Below are 27,238 nucleotides of genomic sequence, written 5' to 3'. Positions count from 1 at the left end.
ATATATATATATATATATATATATATATATATATATATATATATATATATATATATATATATATATATATATATGTATATGTATACATATACATATATATATATACACATATGTATATACAGTACATCAAAAAACTTTTCGAGTCCCCCGGGACTAAATCTTTATATTGTGACGGTTTTGAAAATGAAACCTTTCTAAACGCTTTAACTTTACAGTGCGTGGCCCTCAGTGGAAAAAGTTAGGACACCCTCGTAATAGTACTGCTTTTATTTGTTTTAATTTGTTATTTTTGTGCAACGTATTCACGCAAATATAATGTAATGAATGTGACGTGTAAAGTCCAACTGTACATTCTTCATGTCGTCTGACGACTGATCGGCTCAGGATTGCAACATCTAAGCCCCGCCCCCTCCGTGACGTCACAACGGAGGAAACCAAACAAAGGCGACGTGACGCCTCATACAGTCGCACTCGCGACGCCTGAAAACTTCCGGACGGACTCCAAAACACGACCAAGTCAAGTCAGTACGGTTGGCGTTTTGTTTTTTTTGTGCTTCTCTTCGACGCCTCCGAATGCGAAAAAGTCCATTCGTGTTGTTGCGTCAGCTTTGTTTTTCTGCCGTCTCCCCGCCGCTTTACGCAACCGAGAAGGAGACGTCACCGCCGGCCAGTGGAGTCCAGAGTGGCCGCTAGCAGAGCGCTGCTATGGCCGCTTGTTAGGCGGCACTCACTCGCTCTTTCGTCCTCGGGAATCTGCAAGGTAAGACTTTTAACTACTTTTTAACACCCCAAAAAAACATTGGAAATACTTTTTTTTTAAAAAGAGTAACAATGTTCCTCAAACTGAAACTTTTTGCCTAATGGACTCAAACTGAAAGCGTTTTTGTCGAAAGTGTTGGACCGACCAGAAACTACTTTTTGACGAAAGTAAAAACAACGGGAGGTTTATTTCACTAAAAACAATAATAATACATTTTAAATGTTTATTTTTTTGGTGAGCCACTTTTTTGCACAACAACACATACAAAAACTTCACATTTTGTGTTGTGTTCCAGTAACTTATCACATTTGTTGTCATTGTGAAAGAGATTTGTTTGTATTTGACGGGGATGGTGTAACCATGGCTACGCTGTGATGACTCAGGTTGTTTCACCATACCACTGTTGGCCAACACCGGGGAGGAAGAAGGGGGTTATTATTTAAATGTAGCGCACACGTGTGTGTGGCCTGGCGCCCGTGCGGGATATTTAAAAGGGTTAAAAAGTGTAAAAAGCGATGTGCTCTGATGCAACCATCTGAAAGCGCGTGTCATCTTACAGGAAGTTGCATCATGGAGCCTATAGACAACGCTAACATGTCCCGGGGGCGCATGTGGGGCACGCCACGCCCGCGCCTTACTGTACGCACATATATATATATTTATATATATATATATATATATATATACACACACTCACTCCCCGAAACCTCACTCAAATCCGGGTTTCGGCACCGCCATTATCCCATATATTTATATATATACATGCAGGGACGGGGCGAGGGCGGGCCAACATCATTTTGCATTTTCCTGCAAAAACAGTTGAGTTCAGATCGTACACGCTCGTGACTTCGGTGTGCCGAGCCCCACCGGCTGGCCCCCCGTTACACTCACCCCCCCATCCGGGTTTCGGCACCACTGTAACCCAGGTGGTTGGAGGCGAGTGTGCTGACCACCGAGCCCAAAAGCCCTGGAAGTCTTCAGGGAGTGAGATTGACCAACGTGCACCTAGCCCCCCGTTACACTCGCGCCCGTCACTCATACGGGTCACGGCACCACCGTAACCCAGGTGGTTGGAGGCGATTGTGCTGACCACCGAGCCCAAAAGCCCTGGAAGTCTTCAGGGAGTGAGGTTGACCAACGTGCACCTAGCCCCCCGTTACACTCGCGCCCGTCACTCATCCGGGTCACGGCACCGCCGTAACCCAGGTGGTTGGAGGCGAGTGTGCTGACCACCGAGCCCAAAAGCCCTGGAAGTCTTCAGGGAGTGAGGTTGACCAACGTGCACCTAGCCCCCTGTTACACTCGCGCCCGCCACTCATCCGGGTCACGGCACCACCGTAACCCAGCTGGTTGGAGGCGATTGTGCTGACCACCGAGCCCAAAAGCCCTGGAAGTCTTCAGGGAGTGAGGTTGACCAACGTGCACCTAGCCCCCTGTTACACTCGCGGCCCCTAAATCTCACTCTCATCCGGGTCACGGCACCACTGTAACCCGGGTGGTTCAACCCCCTGCCTTTATCCCATTATGCACAGGCACGCGAGAGGGACGAGTGTGCTGACCACCGAGCTAAAAGCCCTTGAAGTCTTCAGGTAGTGCAGCCACACCGGTCGGCCCCTTGTTTCACTCACCCCCACTAAACCTCACTCTCATCCGGGTCACGGCACCGCTGTAACCCAGGTGGTTGGAGGCGAGTGTGCTAACCACTGTGCCAAAAGCCCCTGAAGTCTTCAGGGAGTGAGGTTTACCAACGTGCACCTGGCGCAGCCACACCGGCTGGCGCCCCGTTACACTCACTCCTCAAATCCGGGTTTTGGCACCGCCATTATCCCATTCTGCACAAAGATGTAAACCCTGGTCGTTAGCATGAGGGACGAGTGTGCTGACCACCGAGCTAAAAGCCCTTGAAGTCTTCAGGGGGTGAGGTTTACTAATGTGCACCTGGTGCAGCCACACCGGCCGGCCCCTCGTTACACTCACCCCCCCTTAAACCTCATTTTTATCCGGCTCACGGCACCGCTGTAACCCAGGTGGTTGGAGGCGAGTGTGCTAACCACCGAGCCAAAAGCCCTTGAAGTCTTCAGGGGGTGAGGTTTACTAACGTGCACCTGGCGCGGCCACACCGGCCGGCCCCTCGTTACACTCACTCCCCGAAACCTCACTCGAATCCGGGTTTTGGCACCGCCATTATCCCATTCTGCACAAAGATGTAAACCCTGGTCGTTAGCATGAGGGACGAGTGTGCTGACCACCGAGCCCAAAAGCCCTTGAAGTCTTCAGGTAGTGCAGCCACACCGGTCGGCCCCTTGTTTCACTCACCCCCACTAAACCTCACTCTCATCCGGGTCACGGCACCGCTGTAACCCAGGTGGTTGGAGGCGAGTGTGCTAACCACTGTGCCAAAAGCCCCTGAAGTCTTCAGGGAGTGAGGTTTACCAACGTGCACCTGGCGCAGCCACACCGGCTGGCGCCCCGTTACACTCACTCCTCAAATCCGGGTTTTGGCACCGCCATTATCCCATTCTGCACAAAGATGTAAACCCTGGTCGTTAGCATGAGGGACGAGTGTGCTGACCACCGAGCTAAAAGCCCTTGAAGTCTTCAGGGGGTGAGGTTTACTAATGTGCACCTGGTGCAGCCACACCGGCCGGCCCCTCGTTACACTCACCCCCCCTTAAACCTCATTTTTATCCGGCTCACGGCACCGCTGTAACCCAGGTGGTTGGAGGCGAGTGTGCTAACCACCGAGCCAAAAGCCCTTGAAGTCTTCAGGGGGTGAGGTTTACTAACGTGCACCTGGCGCGGCCACACCGGCCGGCCCCTCGTTACACTCACTCCCCGAAACCTCACTCGAATCCGGGTTTTGGCACCGCCATTATCCCATTCTGCACAAAGATGTAAACCCTGGTCGTTAGCATGAGGGACGAGTGTGCTGACCACCGAGCTAAAAGCCCTTGAAGTCTTCAGGGGGTGAGGTTTACTAACGTGCACCTGGCGCGGCCACACTGGTCGGCCCCTCGTTACACTTTACCCCCCCTTAAACCTAATTTTCATCCTGGTTATGGCACCACTGTAACCCAAGTGGTTTTAGGCAAGTGTGCTAACCACCGTGCCAAAAACCCTTGAAGTCTTCAGGGAGTGAGGTTTACTAACATGCACCTGGCGCGGCCACACCGGCCGGCCCCTTGCTGCCCTCACCCCCTTAAACCTCACTCTCATCCGGGTCACGGCACCGCTGTAACCCAGGTGGTTGTAGGCGTGTGTGCTAACCACCGAGCCAAAAGCCCTTGAAGTCTTCAGGGGGTGAGGTTTACTAACATGCACCTGGCGCGGCCACACTGGCCGAGCCCTTGTTTCACTCACCCCCCCTTAAACCTCATCTTCATCCGGCTCACGGCACCACTGTAACCCAGGTGGTTGGAGGTGAGTGTGCTAACCACCGAGCCAAAAGCCCTTGAAGTCTTCAGGGGGTGAGGTTTACTAACGTGCACCTGGCGCGGCCACACCGGCCTGCACCCCGTTGCACTCACTTCCCGAAACCTCACTCAAATCTGGGTTTTGGCACCGCCATTATCCCATTCTGTACAAGGATGCAAACCCTGGTCATTAGCATGAGGGACGAGTGAGGGGGTGAGGTTTACTAACGTGCACCTGGCGCGGCCACACCGGCCGGCCCCTCGTTACACTCACTCCCCAAAACCTCACTCTCATCAGGGTTTCGGCCCCACTGTAATCCAGATGGTTATATCCCATTCCGCACGGGGACGTGAACCCTGGTCGTATGCGTGCGGGGCGAGTGTGCTGAGCACCGAGCTAAAAGCCAGTTGAAGTTGTGAGGTGTACCAACGAGCACCCGTGTCAGTCTCAGGTGTGAAGAGTGATGTCATTTGTCTTGTCCAATCACAGATGAGTGTGGGCGTGGCTCGGCAGCGCATGAAGAGGTTACTGGACAAGCCGCGTGACGCCTTACCCAAGAGCAAAAGAGTATGTCTGGCGCCACCGCCCCCCGACACCAGCCCGTCGCACCTGAAGGCCAAAAGCCCCTCCCCCAAGCCCAGCCAGAGCCAATCCAAGGTCCGCGTGGGGCCTTACTTCCTGTTTGAGCGCTTCGAAGGGGAGGAGTCGTACAGAGCGGTGCACGCCAGCACGCAGCAGGAGTACACCTGCCAGGTAACGTCGCCGCCGCTTTAGCCCGCCAAGCGTGTGCCAAACTTCCCGCACTGATCCGCCGCCGCCGCCATCTTTCCAGGTCCTGCCGCTGCACGGCTACCAGGAGAAGCTGGCCGCCTTCGCCCGGCTGGGTCGCCACGACAACATCTGCGGCCCGCTGGACACGGTGATCGGGCCGGACGGCGTGCACGTCTTCCTGCCCGCCCACCACGGCGACATGCACGCCCACGTGCGCAGCAGCAAGCGCCTGGGCGAGGAGGAGGCGGAGCTTCTGTTCGCGCAGATGCTCAGCGCGGTGGATCACTGTCATCGCCACGGCGTGGTCCTGCGGGACGTGAAGCTGCGCCGGTTTGTCTTCACTGACAAATTTAGGTGAGCGCGTCTTTTTTTTGGTGGGTGTCGGCACTAAGTCACATGACGCTAAGACCCGCCTTCCTTCATACTTTGATTTAAAAACGCTTAAAGCAAATATTAATTCCATATTGTCATAGTCTTATTCCAATATGGAATTACATTACATTTTTACCTCAAAATTCTGCACACAATACCCCATAATGATGAAGTGAAAGATACTCCTTAGACATTTTTGCAAATTTTGTAAAAATAAATAACTACAAAATCAGATAAGATTTTTTATTTTTTTATTTTTAATAAATTCGCAAAAAATTCTAAACATTTTCACACTCCTCATGGGGTGTAGAATTTTGAGGACAAAAATAATTTTTTTTCTCTTTTGGAATAAGGCTGTAACATAACAAAATGTGGTAAAAGATGAACTTAAACTAACAAATGGGATTTCTTGGTTTTTAAATTTTTAATACATTTGTAATAATTTGATTAAAAATAACTTTCACATTGTCATTATAGGGTGTTGTGTGTGGAATTTTGAGGACAAATTTTTTTAATTTTTTTTTTGGAATAAGGCTGTAACATAACAACGTGGGAAAAGATTAACTCAACTAAGGAATCGCATCACATATTTACATAAGACTTCTTATTTTTTATTTCGAATAAATTTGCAAAAAATTCTATAAAAAAAAAAACATTCTTTATGGAGTATTGTTTGTAGAATTTTGAGGGAAAATATATTTTTTTCTATTTTGGAATAAGGCTGTAACATAACAAAAATGTGGGAAAAGATTAATTTATTTTTTTTAATACATTTGAAAACATTTCTAAAAGGAACTTTTTCCACATTGTCAAAAACGACGTAACTCATGTATTTAATCACAAATAAATATAGTTTAATAATATGTAACACAAATAATTGTCGCATCAATCATGGTATTTATTTTCACCTTAAATGTGGTTAGAAAGACAGCGCAGGTTTCTTTCAATATGGGAGAAATACATTTTTTTGCCTCAAAATTCTGCACACAATACCTTATAATGACAAAGAGAAACATATTTCTGAGACATTTTTGCAAATGTATTAAAAGTAAACAACTACAAAATCATAATATTTTGTACTTGTTTTATTTTTTAATACATTGTCAAAACAATGTTAGAAAAAAAAATCTCACATTGTCATTTTGGGGACAAAAATGAATTTATTTTCTTTTGGATTAAGGCTCAAAGATCAACTCACATATGTGATTTGTTAGCTTTTGTCTTTAATAAATGGCTGTAACATGACAAATGTGGAAAAAGATCAAATCAATTGCATCACATTCACATGTAATTTCTTAGTTTAAATTGAAGACATTTGCAAACATTTCTAAAAAAAAAAAAAAAAAGTTTCTCATTGTCATTATGGGGTATTGTGTGTAGAATTTTTGAGGACAAAAATAAATGTATTCTATTTTGGAATAATGTTGTAAAATAAAATGTGAAAAATTATGAACTCTCATATATATTATTATTTTTTACATTTTTAATACATTTGCAAACATTTCTAAAAAAAAAAAAGTTTCTCATTGTCATTATGGGGTATTTTGTGTAGAATTTTTGAGGACAAAAATAAATGTATTCTATTTTGGAATAAGGTTGTAAAATAAAATGTGAAAAATGATGAACTCATATATATTAATACTATTTTTTAAATGTTTAATACATTTGCAAACATTTCTAAAAAAGGTTGTAAAATAACAAAATGTGAACAATTATGAACTCTTATATATATTATTTTTATTTTTAATATATATGCAAACTTTTCTAAAAAAAAAAAGTTTCTCATTGTCATTATGGAGTATTTTGTGTAGAATTTTTGAGGACAAAAATAAATGTATTCTATTTTGGAATAAGGTTGTAAAATAACAAAATATGAAAAATGATGAATTCTTATATATATTAATTTATTTTTTTAAATTTTTAATACATTTGCAAACCTTTAAAAAAAAAGTTTCTTATTGTCATTATGGGGTATTTTGTGTAAAATTTTGAGGACAAAAATAAATGTATTCTATTTTGGAATTAGGTTGTAAAATAACAAAATGTGAACAATTATGAACTCTTATATATATTAATATTTTTATTTTTAATATATATGCAAACATTTCTAAAAAAAAAGTTTCTCATTATGGAGTATTTTGTGTAGATTTTTTGAGGACAAAAATAATTTTTTTTTTTTTTTTTTAAATGAATGACGTGCATTCAAAAAAGTTCCTTTGGGACATTCGGACAAAAATAGTTCATTTGAATTCTGCAATCCAAATTCAAAAGTGTGAATAATGTTCTTGAAAAGCATGGTTTGCCACCTCCATGACTGTGATGTGTTCCTCCTGCAGAACCCGGGTGGCCCTCCTGGGCCTCAACGACTGCGTGGTCCTGCAGCAGGACCACGACGACGACTCCCTGATGGACAGACACGGCTGTCCCGCCTACGTGGGCCCGGAGCTGCTGGCCAGCGGCAAGGCTTCGTACTCGGGCCGGGCGGCGGACATCTGGAGCCTGGGCGTGTCCCTGTACACCATGCTGATTGGACGCTACCCCTTCCAGGACACGCGCCCCGCCGCCCTCTTCGCCAAGATCCGCCGCGGCGCCTTCAGCGTGCCCGGCTGGCTGTCCCCGCACGCCAAGTGTCTGATCGGCTGCATGCTCAGGAAGTCGCCCGCCGAGCGCCTGCGGGCCTCCGAGCTGCTGGCGCACCCGTGGTTGGGCGGCCGGGGCGCGTCGCTCCGCACGGCCCAGCGTTGCGCCGGCCGAGCGCCGCCCAGGAGGCAGGAGGACGACGAGCAGGTGGTGCCGACCTTCACCAAAGAACACTAACGCTCCGGAGAAAGTTACGTCCTGGATTTACTTGACCCCCCCTCAAGTGCCTTCCGCTCTCTGCAGTTGTTTCAGACCAAGCTCCGCCTCCAAGGAAGGGGCGTGGCCTAAGTACAGTGGAGCCTCCAAATTTCCAAATGCATTGGGAGTCATTTCCAACTCATGTGACTACCTAAAAGGATTTAGCCGTCGTCTCCTCCTGAAAGTGGCCAAAAACTGCAAGGACCAACTCAATATGTCCGCCAAATGAAACGTCTACCTCCACATATTCCTGCTTTATGACGTTCTTCTGTGTTGACAGTGAGCGTGGGAAGTTACCTCGCCGTCAGTTAAAGTCTTATTTCATTGTTTTCCTACGGAGAACTAAAGGGACATGGGGGAATTGTTTTTTTTTAGATTTTTTTTTTTTTTTTTAGACTTGTATTTCTCGAGCGCACGAAAAACTTTTCAGTTATAAAAAAAAAAAAAAAAATTTTTTTTATAGTTTTTATTTTATTTTTTTAGACATGTATCTTGTGCGCACGAGATACATGTCTAAAAAAAAAAACTACATTTTTTTATTTTTGAAAAACTATACATTTTTTTTATTTTTTCTTTTTTTTTTTAGACATGTATCTCGTGCGCACTAGAAATTATCTAGTGTGCACGAGATACATGTCTAAAAAAAAATAAACATTTTTTTTTATAGTTTTTTTTAAATTATAACTTTATAAAAAGTTTCTCGTGCACACGAGATACATGTCTAAAAAAAAAAAGTAACATTTTTTTTTAGACATGTATCTAGTGCGCACGAGATACATGTCTAAAAAAAAAATACAAAAATTTTTTTTTATAGTTTTTTTTTAATTATAACTTTATAAAAAGTTTCTCGTGCACATGAGATACAAGTCTAAAAAAAAAAAAAAAATTGTAGTTTTTTTTTAGACATGTATCTCGTGCCCACGAGATAATTTCTAGTGCGCACGAGATATGTGTCTAAAAAAAAATACAAAAAATGGTTAGTTTTTTTTTTCAATTATAACTTTATAAAAAGTTTCTCGTGCACACGAGATACATGTCTAAAAAAAATATATAAAAATTTAGTTTTTTTTTAGACATGTATCTCGTGCCCACGAGATAATTTCTAGTGCGCACGAGATGTGTCTAAAAAAAAAAATACAAAAAATTTTTTGCACGAAAAACTTTTTATAAAGTTATAATTGAAAAAAAAAACTATAACAATTTTTTGTGTTTTTTTTTTAGACACATATCTCGTGCGCACTACAAATTATCTCGTGTGCACGAGATACATGTCTAAAAAAAAAAAAACATTTTTTTTTTTTTTTTAGACTTTTATCTCATGTGCACGAGAAACTTTTTATAAAGTTATAATTAAAAAAAACGTATTTTTTTTTTAGACATGTATCTCGTGTGCACGAGAAACTTTTTATAAAGTTATAAAAAAAAAAACTAAAAAAAGTTTTTTGTATTTTTTTTTTTAGACATGTATCTCGTGCGCACTAGAAACTATCTCGTGGGCACGAGATACATGTCTAAAAAAAAAAACTAAATTTTTTTTATTTTTTTTTTTAGACATGTATCTCGTGTGCATGAGAAACTTTTTATAAAGTTATAAAAAAAAATAAAACATTTTATTTATTTTTTTTAGACATGTATCTCGTGCGCACTAGAAACTCTCGTGAGCACAAGATACATGTCTAAAAAATAAAAAAATTCTAACTTTTTAAAAAAAATTTAAATAACTTTATAAAAAGTTTCTCGTGCGCACGAGATACATGTCTAAAAAAATAAATACATTATAAAAAAATAAAAATTCTCCCTTGTCCCTTTTAGGGGCTCCGTATTTCCCCCCATTAAGGCACCAAATAAGCATGTTATTGACGAATGGAAGCAGCCAATCATGGGAGGCCTACTTGTCAACACGTAACAACTGCAGAAGAATAAACTTGTTTCACTCAACTTTGCTCTTTTATTACACATTTGTTACACTTTAGTGGCCAATTCAACGTAGGGAAATGTACTCGTATTTACAGCGCTTCACTTTTTAGCACATTTTACGTTACAGGCTTATTCCAAAAGGGAATAAATTCATTTTTGTCGGCACTAAGTCACATGACGCTAAGACCCGCCTTCCTTCATACTTTGATTTAAAAAAAACCTTAAAGCAAAGATTAATTCCATATTGTCATAGTCTTATTCCAATATGGAATTAAATTACATTTTTACCTCAAAATTCCGCACACAATACGCCATAATGACAAAGTGAAATATATTTCTTGGACATTTTTGCAAATTTTGTCAAAATAATTAACTACAAAATCAGATAAGATTTTATAGTTTTTTTATTTGTAATAAATTTGCAAAAAATTCTAAACATTTTCACACTCTCCTCATGGGGTGTAGAATTTTGAGGACAAAAATAATTGTTTTCTCTTTTGGAATAAGGCTGTAACATAACAAAATGTGGAAAAAGATGAACTTTAACTAACAAATGTGATGTCTTAGTTTTTAAATTTTTAATACAGTTGTAATAGTTTATGATAAAAAAAAAACTTTCACATTGTCATTATAGGGTGTTGTGTGGGGAATTTTGAGGACGAAAATTATTTGTTTCTATTTTGGAATAAGGCTGTAACATAACAACGTGGGAAAATATTAACTCAACTAAGGAATCGCATCACATATTTACATAAGACTTATTTTTTATTTTGAATAAATTTGCTAAAAATTCTAAAATTAAAAAAAAAAATCTTTATGGAGTATTGTTTGTAGAATTTTGAGGGAAAATATATTTTCTTCTATTTTGGAATAAGGCTGTAACAACAAAAATGTGGGAAAAGATTAATTTAACTAAGATATCACATCGAATAAGTGGATGTGATTTTATAGTTTTTTATTTTTAATACATTCCCAACAAAATTCTAAACATTTTCGCATTCTCCTCATGGGGTGTAGAATTTTGAGGACAAAAATATATTTTTTTCTCTTTTGGAATAAGGCTGTAACATAACAAAATGTGGTAAAATATGAACTTATAAGGATTTTAATTTTTTATTTCTAATTTGCAAAAAATTCTAAAAAAAAATTTCTTTGTGGCGTATTGATTGTAGAATTTTGAGGGAAAATAATTCTTTTCAAAGCATTTTTGTCTTCAAAATTCTACACACAATACCCCATTGACAAGGTGAAAACGTGTTTGTTTTTTTTAGAATTTTTTACAAATGTATAAAAACAAATTTCAAATTATATATACGTAAGTATCCAGACACTTTGCGCAATACTTTGTTGATGCACCTTTTGGCAGCAAGTACATGGAGTTTTTTTTTAATAGCATGCCACAAGCTTGGCACACCTATCTTTGGGGAATTTGGATGGGAAGCGTTATTTTATTTCTAATACATTTGCAAAAAATTGTTTCCCACATTTTCATAATAATTATGTACATGTGATTACTTAGTTATTTTATTTCTAATACATTTGCAAACAATTCAAAAAAATTGTTTCCCACATTGTCATAATAATTATGTACATGTGATTACTTAGTTGTTTTATTTCTAATTTGAAAAAAAATCAAAAAAATTGTTTCCCACATTGTCATAATAATTATGTACATGTGATTACTTAGTTGTTTTATTTGTAATTTGAAAAAAAATCAAAAAAATTGTTTCCCACATTGTCATAATTATGTACATGTGATTACTTAGTTCTTTTATTTCTAATACATTTGCAAAAAATTCTAAACAACTGTTTCCCACATTTTCATAATAATTATGTACATGTGATTACTTAGTTATTTTATTTCTAATTTGAAAAAAAATAAAAAAAAATTGTTTCCCACATTGTCATAATTATGTACATGTGATTACTTAGTTGTTTTATTTCTAATTTGCAAAAAATTCCAAAAAATTGTTTCCCACATTTTCATAATAATTATGTACATGTGATTAATTAGTTCTTTTATTTCTAATTTGCAAAAAATTCCAAAAAATTGTTTCCCACATTTTCATAATAATTATGTACATGTGATTACTTAGTTATTTTATTTCTAATACATTTGCAAACAATTAAAAAAAATTGTTTCCCACATTGTCATAATAATTATGTACATGTGATTACTTAGTTGTTTTATTTCTAATTTGAAAAAAAAATCAAAAAAATTGTTTCCCACATTGTCATAATAATTATGTACATGTGATTACTTAGTTGTTTTATTTCTAATTTGAAAAAAAATCAAAAAAATTGTTTCCCACATTGTCATAATTATGTACATGTGATTACTTAGTTCTTTTATTTCTAATACATTTGCAAAAAATTCTAAACAATTGTTTCCCACATTTTCATAATAATTATGTACATGTGATTACTTAGTTATTTTATTTCTAATTTGAAAAAAAAAAAAAAAATTGTTTCCCACATTGTCATAATTATGTACATGTGATTACTTAGTTGTTTTATTTCTAATTTGCAAAAAATTCCAAAAAATTGTTTCCCACATTTTCATAATAATTATGTACATGTGATTACTTAGTTATTTTATTTCTAATACATTTGCAAACAATTCAAAAAAATTGTTTCCCACATTGTCATAATAATTATGTACATGTGATTACTTAGTTGTTTTATTTCTAATTTGAAAAAAAATCAAAAAAATTGTTTCCCACATTGTCATAATAATTATGTACATGTGATTACTTAGTTGTTTTATTTCTAATTTGAAAAAAAATCAAAAAAATTGTTTCCCACATTGTCATAATTATGTACATGTGATTACTTAGTTCTTTTATTTCTAATACATTTGCAAAAAATTCTAAACAATTGTTTCCCACATTTTCATAATAATTATGTACATGTGATTACTTAGTTATTTTATTTCTAATTTGAAAAAAAATCAAAAAAAATTGTTTCCCACATTGTCATAATTATGTACATGTGATTACTTAGTTGTTTTATTTCTAATTTGCAAAAAATTCCAAAAAATTGTTTCCCACATTTTTATAATAATTATGTACATGTGATTAATTAGTTCTTTTATTTCTAATTTGCAAAAAATTCCAAAAAATTGTTTCCCACATTTTCATAATAATTATGTACATGTGATTACTTAGTTATTTTATTTCTAATACATTTGCAAACAATTCAAAAAAATTGTTTCCCACATTGTCATAATAATTATGTACATGTGATTACTTAGTTGTTTTATTTCTAATTTGAAAAAAAATCAAAAAAATTGTTTCCCACATTGTCATAATAATTATGTACATGTGATTACTTAGTTGTTTTATTTCGAATTTGAAAAAAAATCAAAAAAATTGTTTCCCACATTGTCATAATTATGTACATGTGATTACTTAGTTCTTTTATTTCTAATACATTTGCAAAAAATTCTAAACAATTGTTTCTCACATTTTCATAATAATTATGTACATGTGATTACTTAGTTATTTTATTTCTAATTTGAAAAAAAATAAAAAAAAAATGTTTCCCACATTGTCATAATTATGTACATGTGATTACTTAGTTGTTTTATTTCTAATTTGCAAAAAATTCCAAAAAATTGTTTCCCACATTTTCATAATAATTATGTACATGTGATTACTTAGTTATTTTATTTCTAATACATTTGCAAAAAAATCAAAAAAAATGTTTCCCACATTGTCATAATAATTATGTACATGTGATTATTTAGTTCTTTTATTTCTAATACATTTGCAAACAATTCAAAAAAATTGTTTCCCACATTGTCATAATAATTATGTACATGTGATTACTTAGTTCTTTTATTTCTAATTTGCAAAAAATTCAGAAAAATTGTTTCCCACATTGTCATAATTATGTACATGTGATTACTTAGTTCTTTTATTTCTAATACATTTGCAAAAAATTCTAAACAATTGTTTCCCACATTGTCATAATAATTATGTACATGTGATTACTTAGTTGTTTTATTTCTAATACATTTGCAAAAAATTCAAAAAAATTGTTTCCCACATTGTCATAATAATTATGTACATGTGATTACTTAGTTATTTTATTTCTAATACATTTGCAAAAAAATCTAAAAAATTGTTTTCACATCGTCATAATAATTATGTACATGTGATTACTTAGTTATTTTATTTCTAATACATTTGCAAAAAATTCAAAAAAATAGTTTCCCACATTGTCATAATAATTATGTACATGTGATTACTTAGTTCTTTTATTTCTAATTTGCAAAAAATTCAAAAAATGTGTTTCCGACATTGTCATAATAATTATGTACATGTGATTACTTAGTTCTTTTATTTCTGATACTTTTGCAAAAAATTCTAAACAATTGTTTCCCACATTTTCATAATAATTATGCACATGTGATTACTTAGTTATTTTATTTCTAATTTGCAAACAATTCCAAAAAATTGTTTCCCACATTTTCATAATAATTATGTACATGTGATTACTTAGTTATTTTATTTCTAATACATTTGCAAAAAAATCAAAAAAATTGTTTTCACATCGTCATAATAATTATGTACATGTGATTACTTAGTTCTTTTATTTCTAATACATTTGCAAAAAATTCAAAAAAATAGTGTCCCACATTGTCATAATAATTATGTACCTGTGATTACTTAGTTATTTTATTTCTAATTTGAAAAAAAAAATCAAAAAAATTGTTTCCCACATTGTCATAATTATGTACATGTGATTACTTAGTTCTTTTATTTCTAATACATTTGCAAAAAAATTGTTTCCCACATTGTCATAATAATTATGTACATGTGATTACTTAGTTATTTTATTTCTAATTTGAAAAAAAATCAAAACAATTGTTTCCCACATTGTCATAATTATGTACATGTGATTACTTAGTTCTTTTATTTCTAATACATTTGCAAAAAATAGTTTCCCACATTGTCATAATTATGTACACGTGATTACTTAGTTCTTTTATTTCTAATACGTTTTCAAAAAATAAAAAAAATAGTTTCCCACATTGTCATAATAATTATGTACATGTGATTACTTAGTTCTTTTATTTCTAATACATTTGCAAAAAATTCAAAAAAATAGTTTCCCACATTGTCATAATAATTATGTACATGTGATCACTTAGTTCTTTTATTTCTAATTTGAAAAAAAATCAAAAAATGGTTTCCCACATTGTCATAATTATGTACATGTGATTACTTAGTTTTTATTTCTAATACATTTGCAAAAAATTGTTTCCCACATTGTCCTAATAATTATGTACATGTGATTACTTAGTTATTTTATTTCTAATTTGAAAAAAAATCAAAACAATTGTTTCCCACATTGTCATAATTATGTACACATGATTACTTAGTTCTTTTATCTCTAATACGTTTTCAAAAAATAAAAAAAATAGTTTCCCACATTGTCATGATTATGTACATGTGATTACTTAGTTATTTTATTTCTAATACATTTGCAAAAAATTCAAAAAAATAGTTTCCCACATTTTCATAATAATTATGTACATGTGATTACTTAGTTATTTTATTTCTAATTTGAAAAAAAATCAAAAAAATTGTTTCCCACATTGTCATAATTATGTACACGTGATTACTTAGTTCTTTTATCTCTAATACGTTTTCAAAAAATAAAAAAAATAGTTTCCCACATTGTCATAATAATTATGTACATGTGATTACTTAGTTATTTTATTTCTAATACATTTGCAAAAAATAAAAATAAATTGTTTCCCACATTGCCATAATAATTATGTACATGTGATTACCTAGTTATTTTATTTCTAATTTGCAAAAAATTCTAAAGAATTGTTTCCCACATTGTCATAATAATTATGTACATGTGATTACTTAGTTATTTTATTTCTAATTTGCAAAAAATTCAAAAAAATTGTTTCCCACATTGTCATAATTATGTACATGTGATTACTTAGTTCTTTTATTTCTAATAAATTTGCAAAAAATTCTAAACAATTGTTTCCCACATTGTCATAATAATTATGTACATGTGATTACTTAGTTGTTTTATTTCTAATTTGCAAAAAATGGTTTCCCACATTGTCATAATTATGTACATGTGATTACTTAGTTCTTTTATTTCTAATACATTTGCAAAAAATTGTTTCCCACATTGTCATAATTATGTACATGTGATTACTTAGTTCTTTTATTTCTAATATGTTTTCAAAAAATGAAAAAAAATTGTTTCCCACATTGTCATAATAATTATGTACATGTGATTACTTAGTTGATTTATTTCTAATTTGCAAAAAATAAAAAAAATTGTTTCCCACATTTTCATAATAATTATGTATGTACATGTGATTACTTAGTTATTTTATATCTAATACATTTGCAAAAAAAATCAAAAAAATAGTTTTCACATCGTCATAATAATTATGTACATGTGATTACTTGGTTCTTTTATTTCTAATACATTTGGAAAAAATTCAAAAAAAGTTTCCCACATTGTCATAATAATTATGTACATGTGATTACTTAGTTATTTTATTTGTAATTTGAAAACAAATCAAAAAAATTGTTTCCCACATTGTCATAATTATGTACATGTGATTACTTAGTTGATTTATTTCTAATTTGCAAAAAATAAAAAAAATTGTTTCCCACATTTTCATAATAATTATGTATGTACATGTGATTACTTAGTTATTTTATATCTAATACATTTGCAAAAAAAATCAAAAAAATAGTTTTCACATCGTCATAATAATTATGTACATGTGATTACTTAGTTCTTTTATTTCTAATACATTTGCAAAAAATTCAAAAAAATAGTTTCCCACATTGTCATAATAATTATGTACATGTGATTACTTAGTTATTTCATTTGTAATTTGAAAACAAATCAAAAAAATTGTTTCCCACATTGTCATAATTATGTACATGTGATTACCGGTACTTAGTTCTTTTATTTCTAATACACTTGCAAAAAATTGTTTCCCACATTGTCCTAATAATTATGTACATGTGATTACTTAGTTATTTTATTTCTAATTTGAAAAAAAATCAAAAAAATTGTTTCCCACATTGTCATAATTATGTACATGTGATTACTTAGTTCTTTTATTTCTAATACACTTGCAAAAAATTGTTTCCCACATTGTCCTAATAATTATGTACATGTGATTACTTAGTTATTTTATTTCTAATTTGAAAAAAAATCAAAAAAATTGTTTCCCACATTGTCATAATTATGTACATGTGATTACTTAGTTCTTTTATTTCTAATACATTTGGAAAAAATTATAAAAAAATGTTTTCACATTGTCATAAAGGGGAATTGTGTGTAGAATTTTGAGGACAAAAATGCAATTGTTTCATTTTGGAATAAGGCTGAAACATAACAAAAATAAAGCGCTGTACATGCTACACACTTGTGCAAGATGAAATTGAATGTGTGTATGTAATCAATATTTTATTGTATTGATCAAGTTGTACTTTGCTTCCGGTCTTTTCTACGTCGCAATTCCATTTGTGACTCGGTGGTTGTCATCACTCTTTTATTGTGGCATCGCAGAAAAAAAAAAAGGGGGTCAATAAGGCGTGGCCTGATACAGCTTTCTTTCGGTACGATACCAAAACGGAGTGGTGAGTATCATCCAGTACCGATACGATATTAGTACAAACATACTTTTAGGGCGTGATCTAGTAATACTAGTCGAAGAGAAGTGTTGTGATCACATGACATGCTGGAGCAGGTCTGGGACGGACTCCCTTGTTTTGGACTGGATTTTAGATGCAGGCCAATACAACACTTTTTGCTGATATCGGACCGGGACGACTCCAGAGTGGATCTTTCGGGTGCTCGGGTCGCAGAAGGTAAAGTCGAGGTTTCACTCCAGTTTGTGGTGTACAAGGTAAGTTGGGGGATGATATCAAAAGTGGAATTGTGTATCACATTACCAGGATGGTGATGTTTTATTGTTAAATGTTCAGAGACAGTAAGCTCAGTGGTATCACAACAAGTGTCCATCATGATTGCTTGCTCAATGAATCAATCAGGAGCAGCAATCCGTGTCATGGCGGTGGTTAGATTTCCTCCAACACCAGCTCTGATGGATGGGAAACGGGGAAATGTTACAAAAAAAGCACTTTTTAAATGTAGTTTTAGTCTTTAGATGAAAATGTATTTTAGTTTTAGCCACATTTCCGCCATGGAGCATATTTTCCCGAGCGTAGAGTGCACTGTTATGTAGCTAAGCCACACCCACTACATTTTAGAAGAAAAACATCGTTTTCCATATATTAGCCACCGATATATACTAAACAGTGTCTGTAACACGGCAGTAAAACGGCTGATGAAACAAAACAGAAGTCATGGTCATGGACCCACTAGCTCTCCAATCAGCTAGACAGACTCTAGAACTCCACGGGGACGTTTTGGTGAATTTACTGAGGAGTTTACGAAAAAAACAATACAAAAAGAATGCCTTTGTGAGTTAATGATACTAACACAGACACTGGTAAACGTGTTAGCATAGTAGCTAATGCTAACGCCGCTAGCTTCATTACATTATGATAGCACGTATAAATATGCATGAAAACACTACTATGTTATTAAGTAAGGATAGTTATAGTTATATTGTATTGTATGTGTGTTTTAGATCCACATACGTGTGTTTTGGATCCACGTACTTGTGTTTTAGATCCACGTACCTGTGTTTTAGATCCACGTACCTGTGTTTTGGATCCAGATACGTTTGTTTTAGATCCGCGTACCTGTGTTTTGGATCCAGATACGTGTGTTTTAGATCCGCGTACCTGTGTTTTGGATCCAGATACGTGTGTTTTAGATCCGCGTACCTGTGTTTTGGATCCAGATACGTGTGTTTTAGATCTGCGTACGTGTTTTAAATCCGCATACGTGTGTTTTAGATCCACGTACGTGTGTTTTAGATCCACGTACCTGTGTTTTTGATCCAGATATGTGTGTTTTAGATCCGCGTACCTGTGTTTTGGATCCAGATATGTGTGTTTTAGATCCACATACGTGTGTTTTAGATCCACGTACCTGTGTTTTGGATCCAGATATGTGTGTTTTAGATCCACATACGTGTGTTTTAGATCCACGTACCTGTGTTTTGGATCCACATACGTGTGTTTTAGATCCGCGTACGTGTTTTAAATCTGCATACGTGTGTTTTAGATGCACGTACGTGTGTTTTAGATCCACGTACGTGTGTTTTAGATCCACGTACGTGTGTTTTGGATCCAGATACGTGTGTTTTGGATCCAGATACGTGTGTTTTAGATCCGCGTACGTGTTTTAAATCCGCATACGTGTGTTTTAGATCCACGTACGTGTGTTTTAGATCCACGTACCTGTTTTAGATCCACATACCTGTGTTTTGGATCCAGATACGTGTGTTTTAGATCCACGTACCTGTGTTTTAGATCCACGTACGTGTGTTTTAGATCCACGTACCTGTGTTTTAGATCCACATACCTGTGTTTTGGATCCAGATACGTTTGTTTTAGATCCACGTACCTGTGTTTTAGATCCGCGTACGTGTTTTAAATCCGCATACGTGTGTTTTAGATCCGCATACGTGTGTTTTAGATCCACATACGTGTGTTTTAGATCCACATACCTGTGTTTTGGATCCAGATACGTGTGTTTTAGATCCGCGTACGTGTTTTAAATCTGCATACGTGTGTTTTAGATGCACGTATGTGTGTTTTAGATCCACGTACGTGTGTTTTGGATCCAGATACGTGTGTTTTGGATCCAGATACGTGTGTTTTAGATCCGCGTACATGTTTTAAATCTGCATACGTGTGTTTTAGATGCAAGTACGTGTGTTTTAGATCCAGATACGTGTGTTTTGGATCCAGATACGTGTGTTTTAGATCCACATACCTGTGTTTTGGATCCAGATACGTGTGTTTTAGATCCGCGTACCTGTGTTTTGGATCCAGATATGTGTGTTTTAGATCCGCGTACCTGTGTTTTGGATCCAGATACGTGTGTTTTAGATCCGCGTACGTGTTTTAAATCCACATACGTGTGTTTTAGATCCACATACGTGTGTTTTAGATCCACGTACCTGTGTTTTTGATCCGCGTACCTGTGTTTTGGATCCAGATACGTGTGTTTTAGATCCGCATACGTGTTTTAAATCCGCATACGTGTGTTTTAGATCCACGTACGTGTGTTTTAGATCCACATGTGTGTTTTAGATCCACATACCTGTGTTTTAGATCCACGTACGTGTGTTTTAGATCCACATACATGTGTTTTAGATCCACATACATGTGTTTTAGATCCACATACCTGTGTTTTAGATCCACATACGTTTGTTTTAGATCTACGTACGTGTGTTTTAGAGCCACATACCTGTTTTTTAGATCCACATACCTGTGTTTTAGATCCACGTACGTGTTTTAGATCTACGTACGTGTGTTTTAGAGCCACATACCTGTTTTTTAGATCCACATACCTGTGTTTTAGATCCACGTACCTGTGTTTTAGATCCACATACGTGTATTTTAGATCCACATACCTGTGTTTTAGATCCACGTACGTGTGTTTTAGATCCAGATAAGTGTGTTTTAGATCCACATACCTGTGTTTTAGATCCACATACCTGTGTTTTAGATCCACATACCTGTGTTTTAGATCCACATACCTGTGTTTTAGATCCACGTACCTGTGTTTTAGATCTACGTACGTGTGTTTTAGATCCACATACCTGTGTTTTAGATCCACGTACCTGTTTTAGATCCACATACCTGTGTTTTAGATCCACATACGTGTGTTTTAGATCCACATACCTGTGTTTTAGATCCACATACCTGTGTTTTAGATCCACATACCTGTGTTTTAGATCTACATACCTGTGTTTTAGATCCAGATACGTGTGTTTTAGATCCACATACCTGTGTTTTAGATCTACATACCTGTGTTTTAGATCCACATACCTGTGTTTTAGATCCACATACCTGTGTTTTAGATCCACGTACGTGTGTTTTAGATCCAGATAAGTGTGTTTTAGATCCACATACCTGTGTTTTAGATCCACATACGTGTGTTTTAAATCCACATACCTGTGTTTTAGATCCACATACGTGTGTTTTAGATCCAGATAAGTGTGTTTTAGATCCACGTACGTGTGTTTTAGATCCACATATGTGTGTTTTAGATCCAGATAAGTGTGTTTTAGATCCACGTACGTGTGTTTTAGATCCACATACGTGTGTTTTTTTTATCGTGCTTTGTTTGTGTTGTGTTGTGTTTGCTCGGTCCTCTTATCTTTTAACGTGCCCGTTGTACAGCACTTTGGCTACCTCTGTGGTCAATTTTAAATGTGCTTTATAAATGAAGTTGATTCGATTTGATTTATGCGTTCTCCACATGAGCAAAATTGAACTCTGTCTCCGCCTGATTCCTTGCCTCTTGTTCTGTTTAATAGATGGTTCGGTGCTTACACCTGACAAAATGTGTGATTGGATATATTCCCAACTTGTCCCACCTATCGACAAGACAAAATAAATAAGATCGTATTTTGTTTCTGTCAACATTCTCGTGGAGTAAAGTGTCAGTTAATTGTGTTACGGTCTCAGCCAAGGTGCATTTGCTTTTGATATTTATCGTCTTATTTTTGTCAGGGGAAAATATGTTGTTGACGGGAAAAGGATCAGTCAAGGAAATGAGCAGCGTCTCCTGCATGCGTCTACTTCACCTTCACTCTCGCTCAGCTGGGGGAGCCTCCTCAGCGTGTCCCGCAGGGCCGGGATCACCTGGTCGTACATGTGCAGCAGCGGCTGGCAGCTGTCGTAGAAGCTGGCGTGATGGTGGAGCAGCCAGTGCAGCAGCTGCACGCCTTCCCTGAGCAGGGACCACGGCGGGGAGTGCTGATCCGGGCGTGGTCCGAGGTCTGCGGAGAGGAGTTGACTTCGCTGTTGGATACCGGGGGGGAGGAGGCGGGGCTTGGTAACTGACCTGGCGAGCTGTCCGTTGGCTCCGGAGAGTCCTGGAGGTCCATCCACTGGCGATGCAAAACGATCACCACCGTCTGAACCAGCTGACACACACACAGTTGCATTTCTGATGAGTGCACATACCTTTAAGTCCACTACTAATATTATAATGGTGATAAAACAGAAGTGTCAAACATATCAGGCCCACAAACAGGTTTAATCCGGCCCGCAAGATCAGTTTGCTAAATATAAAGGTGAGCTGCATTTTTTTATGAAAGAAACTGCTGTTTTAAATGTGTCCACGTCACACATGAGGTGTTTTAACAATGACCTATCAGCTGACTTGAAGCGCTTCACTTTATCCACTCAACGGATAAAATAACGAAATGGTAAGATGCAAAGACTTAAATAAACTTGTCCATCATCTTTTTAGTTAAGAGTTCCATATAGCGCTAGCAATCGGTTGACTGCACGATGCGCACCCTGAACTCCATTGTAAAAATGTGTGTTTCTCCATTTGTTGTGTTTGTTCTATTTTATTTTATGCTTATATCTATGTTTCCTGGATTTGGGCTACGGTGTTATTTTGATATCTGTTTTGTTCATATTGTACCGTATTTTTCGGAGTATAAGTCGCTCCGGAGTATAAGTCGCACCGGCCGAAAATGCATAATAAAGAAGGAAAACAATATATATAAGTCACATTTTTTGGGGGAAATTTATTTGATGAAATCCAACAGCAAGAATAGACATTTGAAAGGCAATTTAAAATACATAAAGAATAGTGAACAACAGGCTGAATAAGTGTACGTTATATGAGGCATAAATAACCAACTGGTATGTTAACGTAACATATTATGGTAAGAGTCATTCAAATAACTATAACATATAGAACATGCTATACGTTTACCAAACAATCTGTCACTCCTAATCGCTAAATCCCATGAAATCTTATACGTCTAGTCTCTTACGTGAATGAGATAAATAATATAATTTGATATTTTACGCTAATGTGTTAATCATTTCACACATAAGTCGCACCCCCGACCAAACTATGAAAAAAACTGTGACTTATAGTCCGAAAAATACGGTAATTGTAATATTTGAATGATGATAAATGAACGTGTTGTGGCATTTGTGGATTTCACCAATGCGGTGGTTTGAGGAAACCACTCGGTTGCTTTTCCAAACGCTTTTAAAGGTGAACTGCCAACGTGAGAATCCTAAACAGGAAGAGCTTAAAGTCTAATGGCTTTGTAAACAAAAATGCTAATTACGTTCATTTTGTTGTGACTACAATACTGTTCATTCAATGACTGTAAATAATGTAAAAACAAGAGTATAAAGAAGTCATACTGTTCCATTACCTTTGTTCAGACTACCGTCACTACTCAACTGCCAAATATTTGTTGCTTCCTATACCGTATATACTGTTATACTATCTGATCTTGCACTGGTACTGTATGTGACTACTGTACTTCAACTTGTACTGATACCTCTATCACAGGGGTCACCAACGCGGTGCCCGCGGGCACCAGGTCGCCCGTAAGGACCAGATGAGTAGCCCGCTGGCTTGTTCTAAAAGTAGCTCAAATAGCAGCACTTACCAGTGAGCTGCCTCTATTTTTTAAATTGTATTTATTTACTAGCAAGCTGGTCTCGCTTTGCCCGACATTTTTAATTCTAAGAGAGACAAAACTCAAATAGAATTTGAAAATCCAAGAAAATATTTTAAAGACTTTGTCTTCACTTGTTTAAATAAATTCATAATTTTTTTTACTTTGCTTCTTATAACTTTCAGAAAGACAATTTTAGAGAAAAAATACAACCTTAAAAATGATTTTAGGATTTTTAAACACATATACCTTTTTACCTTTTAAATTCCTTCCTCTTCTTTCCTGACAATTTAAATCAACGTTCAAGTAAATGTATTTTTTTTTATTGTAAAGAATAATAAATACATTTTAATTGAATTCTTCATTTTAGCTTCTGTTTTTTCGACGAAGAATATTTGTGAAATATTTCTTCAAACTTATTATGATTAAAATTCAAAAAAATTATTCTGGCAAATCTAGAAAATCCGTAGAATCAAATTTAAATCTTATTTCAAAGTCTTTTGAATTTTTTCAAAATTTTTGTTCCGGAAAATCTAGAAGAAATAATGATTTGTCTTTGTTAGAAATATAGCTTGGTCCAATTTGTTATATATTCTAACAAAGTGCAGATTGGATTTTAACCTATTTAAAACATGTCATCAAAATTCTAAAAATTAATCTTAATCAGGAAAAATTACTAATGATGTTCCATTAATTATTTTTTAATTTTTTAAAAAAAGATTCGAATTAGCTAGTTTTTCTCTTCTTTTTTTCGGTTGAATTTCGAATTTTAAAGAGTTGAAATTGGAGATAAACTATGTTTCAAAATTTAATTGTCATTTTTTTCGTGTTTTCTCCTCTTTTAAACCGTTCAATTAAGTGTAAATATACATTAATTATTAATAATAACATAGAGTTAAAGGTAAATTGAGCAAATTGGCTATTTCTGGCAATTTATTCAAGTGTGTATCAAACTGGTAGCCCTTCGCATTAATCACTACCCAAGAAGTAGCTCTTGCTTTCACCTGCTCTATCATAACTAAACTACTGTAACTTATTGTGCAACTTATTGTCTTGTAATTTATGTACATCAGAGCTATTCTATTTCGTATTTAGTGTATTAGATTCTGCAACTAGTGTTTGGATCCCATTGTACGCAATATCTGAAGTTGTCTTTATTTTTAAGTTTTAATGCCGTACTTTTACCAGCCCGGAATAGATTTTCCTCCCCGTGGCCCCTGAGCTAAAACGAGTTTGACACCCCTGTGATAAAACATCCAAATAGTTCTGGTTCTGACCTACCTCAGTGTAGCACTGACAGCCGCCGCACTGCCTGCTGATCCAGCTCTCTGCTGTCTGCGAGAGTCGCCTCAACAATCGAACCACCTGAACCAAAACCAACACCAAATTAAACACCTAGTCCAGGGGTCCCCAAACTACGGACCCGGCCAGCCAGCGTCCAAAATCCAGCCCGTGGGAAGTCCCGTTCAAAAGTTTGGGGTCACCCAAACAATTTAGTGGAATAGCCTTAATTTCTAAGAATAAGAATAGACTGTCGAGTTTCAGATGAAAGTTCTCTTTTTCTGGCCATTTTGAAGCGTTTAATCGACCCCACAAATGTGATGCTCCACAAACTCAATCTGCTCAAAGGAAGGTCCGTTTTGTAGCTTCTGTAATGAGCTAAAGTGTTTTCAGATGTGTGAACATGATTGCACAAGGGTTTTCTAATCATCAATTAGCCTTCTGAGCCAATGAGCAAACACATTGTACCGTTAGAACACTGGAGTGATAGTTGCTGAAAATGGGCCTCTATACACCTATGTAGATATTGCACCAAAAAGCAGACATTTGCAGCTAGAATAGTCATTTAGCACATTAGCAATGTATAGAGTGTATTTCTGTAAAGTTAAGACTAGTTTAAAGTTATCTTCATTGAAAAGTACAGTGCTTTTCCTTCAAAAATAAGGACATTTCAATGTGACCCCAAACTTTTGAACGGTAGTGTATATATATATATTTTTTAAGTCCTTTCTAATTCATTTTCTACATCCCGGCCCCCGGCCAGATATTTTTAACCCAATGCGGCCCCCCCGAGTCAAAAAGTTTGGGGACCCCTGCGCTAGTCCTTCCATAACTTTATCAAAGTGCAGTTACCAATCACAGTTTTTCGATCATTTTAATGGAATACAGTAACACTAACAAAGAGTCCTGTAGTGGTTATTATTACTAGCGTTTATTTGTCGTACAAACGCCCGCAGCTGCTGCGAGGACTGAGCGTTCTGCCACTTAGACTTAGACAAACTTTATTGATCCACGAGGGAAATTGTTTCCACACAGTAGCTCAGTTACAAAGGATGGAAAGGGTAATGATGAAAAGGATAATGCAGGTATAAAGTAGACTAAAAATGTACCATAGTAGCAATATAAAATACCACATATATGTAATATTTACATATTACATATACAGTATATAATATATACTGATATATTATATTATTATATTTTTATATAATATATACCAGTGTTTTTCAACCTTTTTTGAGCCAATGCACATTTTTTTCATAAAGAAAATACGGAGGCACACCACCAGCAGAAAAGGTTAAAAAATGAAACTCCACCAGGTTGTCGTGCTTTATTTCCTGTCTTGCGCTGTTATTTTGGTGACCCTTCCTGTTTTGTTGGTGTTCTCCTGTAGCAGCTTCACGCCTTCCTTTGACTGCTATTGCCCGCACCTGCTTTGTTTTGGCAATCAAGACTATTTCAGTTGTGAGTACGCTATCCTTCTTTGTGGGGACATTGTTGATTGTCATGTCATGTATGGCAGTGGTCCCCAACCACCGGGCCGCGGCCCGGGTACCGGGCCGCACAAGAATTTAAAAAATAAAAATAAAATTTTTTTTTTTTTTTTTTAAATGAAATCAACATAAAAAACACAATATATACATTATATATCAATATAGATCAATAAAGTCTGCAGGGATACAGTCCGTAAGCACACATGATTGTATTTATTTACGTAAAAAAATAAAATAATAAAATTTTTTTTTTTTTTTTTATTACCCCCCCCCCCCCCACCACTGGTCCGTGGGACAAATTTTCAAGCGTTGACCGGTCCGCAGCTACAAAAATGTTGGGGACCACTGATGTATGGGATGTACTTTGTGGACGCCGTCTTTGCTCCACACGCTGTAAGTTTTTGCTGTCGTCCAGCATTCTGTTTTTGTTGACTTTGTAGCCAGTTCAGTTTTACTTTTGTTTTACGTAGCCATCCCTATGCTTCAGATCGCAAAAAAAAGCCGCTGCCTGACCAGGGCTCAGAAAATCTGCAGAGACTCCTCCCACCCCCACCAAGGACTGTTTTCACTGCTGGACTCTAGAAAGAGGTTCCGCAGCCTCCGAAGCAGAACCTCCAGGTTCTGTAACAGCTTCTTCCCTCAAGCCGTAAGACTCTTGAACGCATCATAATTAAATTATACCCTCAACTCCCCCCAAAATGGATTAACTCGCTGAAATAAACGTGGACGCATGTGAAAAAGTGCAATATATTTATCTGTACAGTAATCTATTTATTTATATATATATTTATTTATTTTATA

At 36.2% G+C, this 27,238-nt stretch overlaps 2 protein-coding genes across 3 annotated transcripts in view; one reads left to right on the top strand and one right to left on the bottom strand.

The window, feature by feature from the left end:
* The first annotated feature begins 405 nt into the window (after positions 1–405).
* On the top strand, positions 406–8,577 carry LOC133643548 (tribbles homolog 3-like). The gene is made up of 4 exons (XM_062038185.1): positions 406–760; positions 4,664–4,927; positions 5,007–5,299; positions 7,654–8,577. Exons 2-4 carry the CDS (start codon positions 4,664–4,666, stop codon positions 8,132–8,134), a joined length of 1,038 nt encoding a protein of 345 aa, XP_061894169.1. The 5' UTR covers positions 406–760; the 3' UTR covers positions 8,135–8,577.
* Positions 8,578–17,539: 8,962 nt separating this feature from the next.
* atrip (ATR interacting protein) overlaps positions 17,540–27,238 on the bottom strand; it is a 68,126-nt gene continuing 58,427 nt past the window's right edge. The window contains exons 15-18 of one of the 2 annotated variants that reach the window (XM_062037603.1): positions 24,945–25,028; positions 22,070–22,151; positions 21,810–22,004; positions 17,540–18,179 (exon numbers count right to left, since the gene is read on the bottom strand). In XM_062037603.1, coding sequence (XP_061893587.1) covers positions 18,157–18,179; positions 21,810–22,004; positions 22,070–22,151; positions 24,945–25,028 — 384 coding nt within the window. In that variant the 3' untranslated portion in view covers positions 17,540–18,156. The remainder of the gene's footprint in view (positions 18,180–21,809; positions 22,005–22,069; positions 22,152–24,944; positions 25,029–27,238) is intronic. The other variant, XM_062037604.1, reaches the window with a different exon arrangement.

This window comes from Entelurus aequoreus, linkage group LG26 (genome assembly GCF_033978785.1).
Source record: "Entelurus aequoreus isolate RoL-2023_Sb linkage group LG26, RoL_Eaeq_v1.1, whole genome shotgun sequence".
In the NCBI taxonomy this organism is placed as follows: domain Eukaryota; kingdom Metazoa; phylum Chordata; class Actinopteri; order Syngnathiformes; family Syngnathidae; genus Entelurus; species Entelurus aequoreus.
Note: the sequence above shows the minus strand (reverse complement) of the source record. Positions and strands in the feature narration are given on the sequence as shown.

What these genes read in the sequence shown, in the direction of transcription:
- LOC133643548 (XM_062038185.1), top strand. Translation starts at nt 4,664, where the DNA reads ATGAGTGTGGGCGTGGCTCGGCAGCGCATGAAGAGGTTACTGGACAAG. An exon ending in AGCAGGAGTACACCTGCCAG is followed by an intron (nt 4,928 to 5,006) that starts GTAACGTCGCCG and finishes CCATCTTTCCAG; the next exon opens with GTCCTGCCGCTGCACGGCTA. An exon ending in GTCTTCACTGACAAATTTAG is followed by an intron (nt 5,300 to 7,653) that starts GTGAGCGCGTCT and finishes TTCCTCCTGCAG; the next exon opens with AACCCGGGTGGCCCTCCTGG.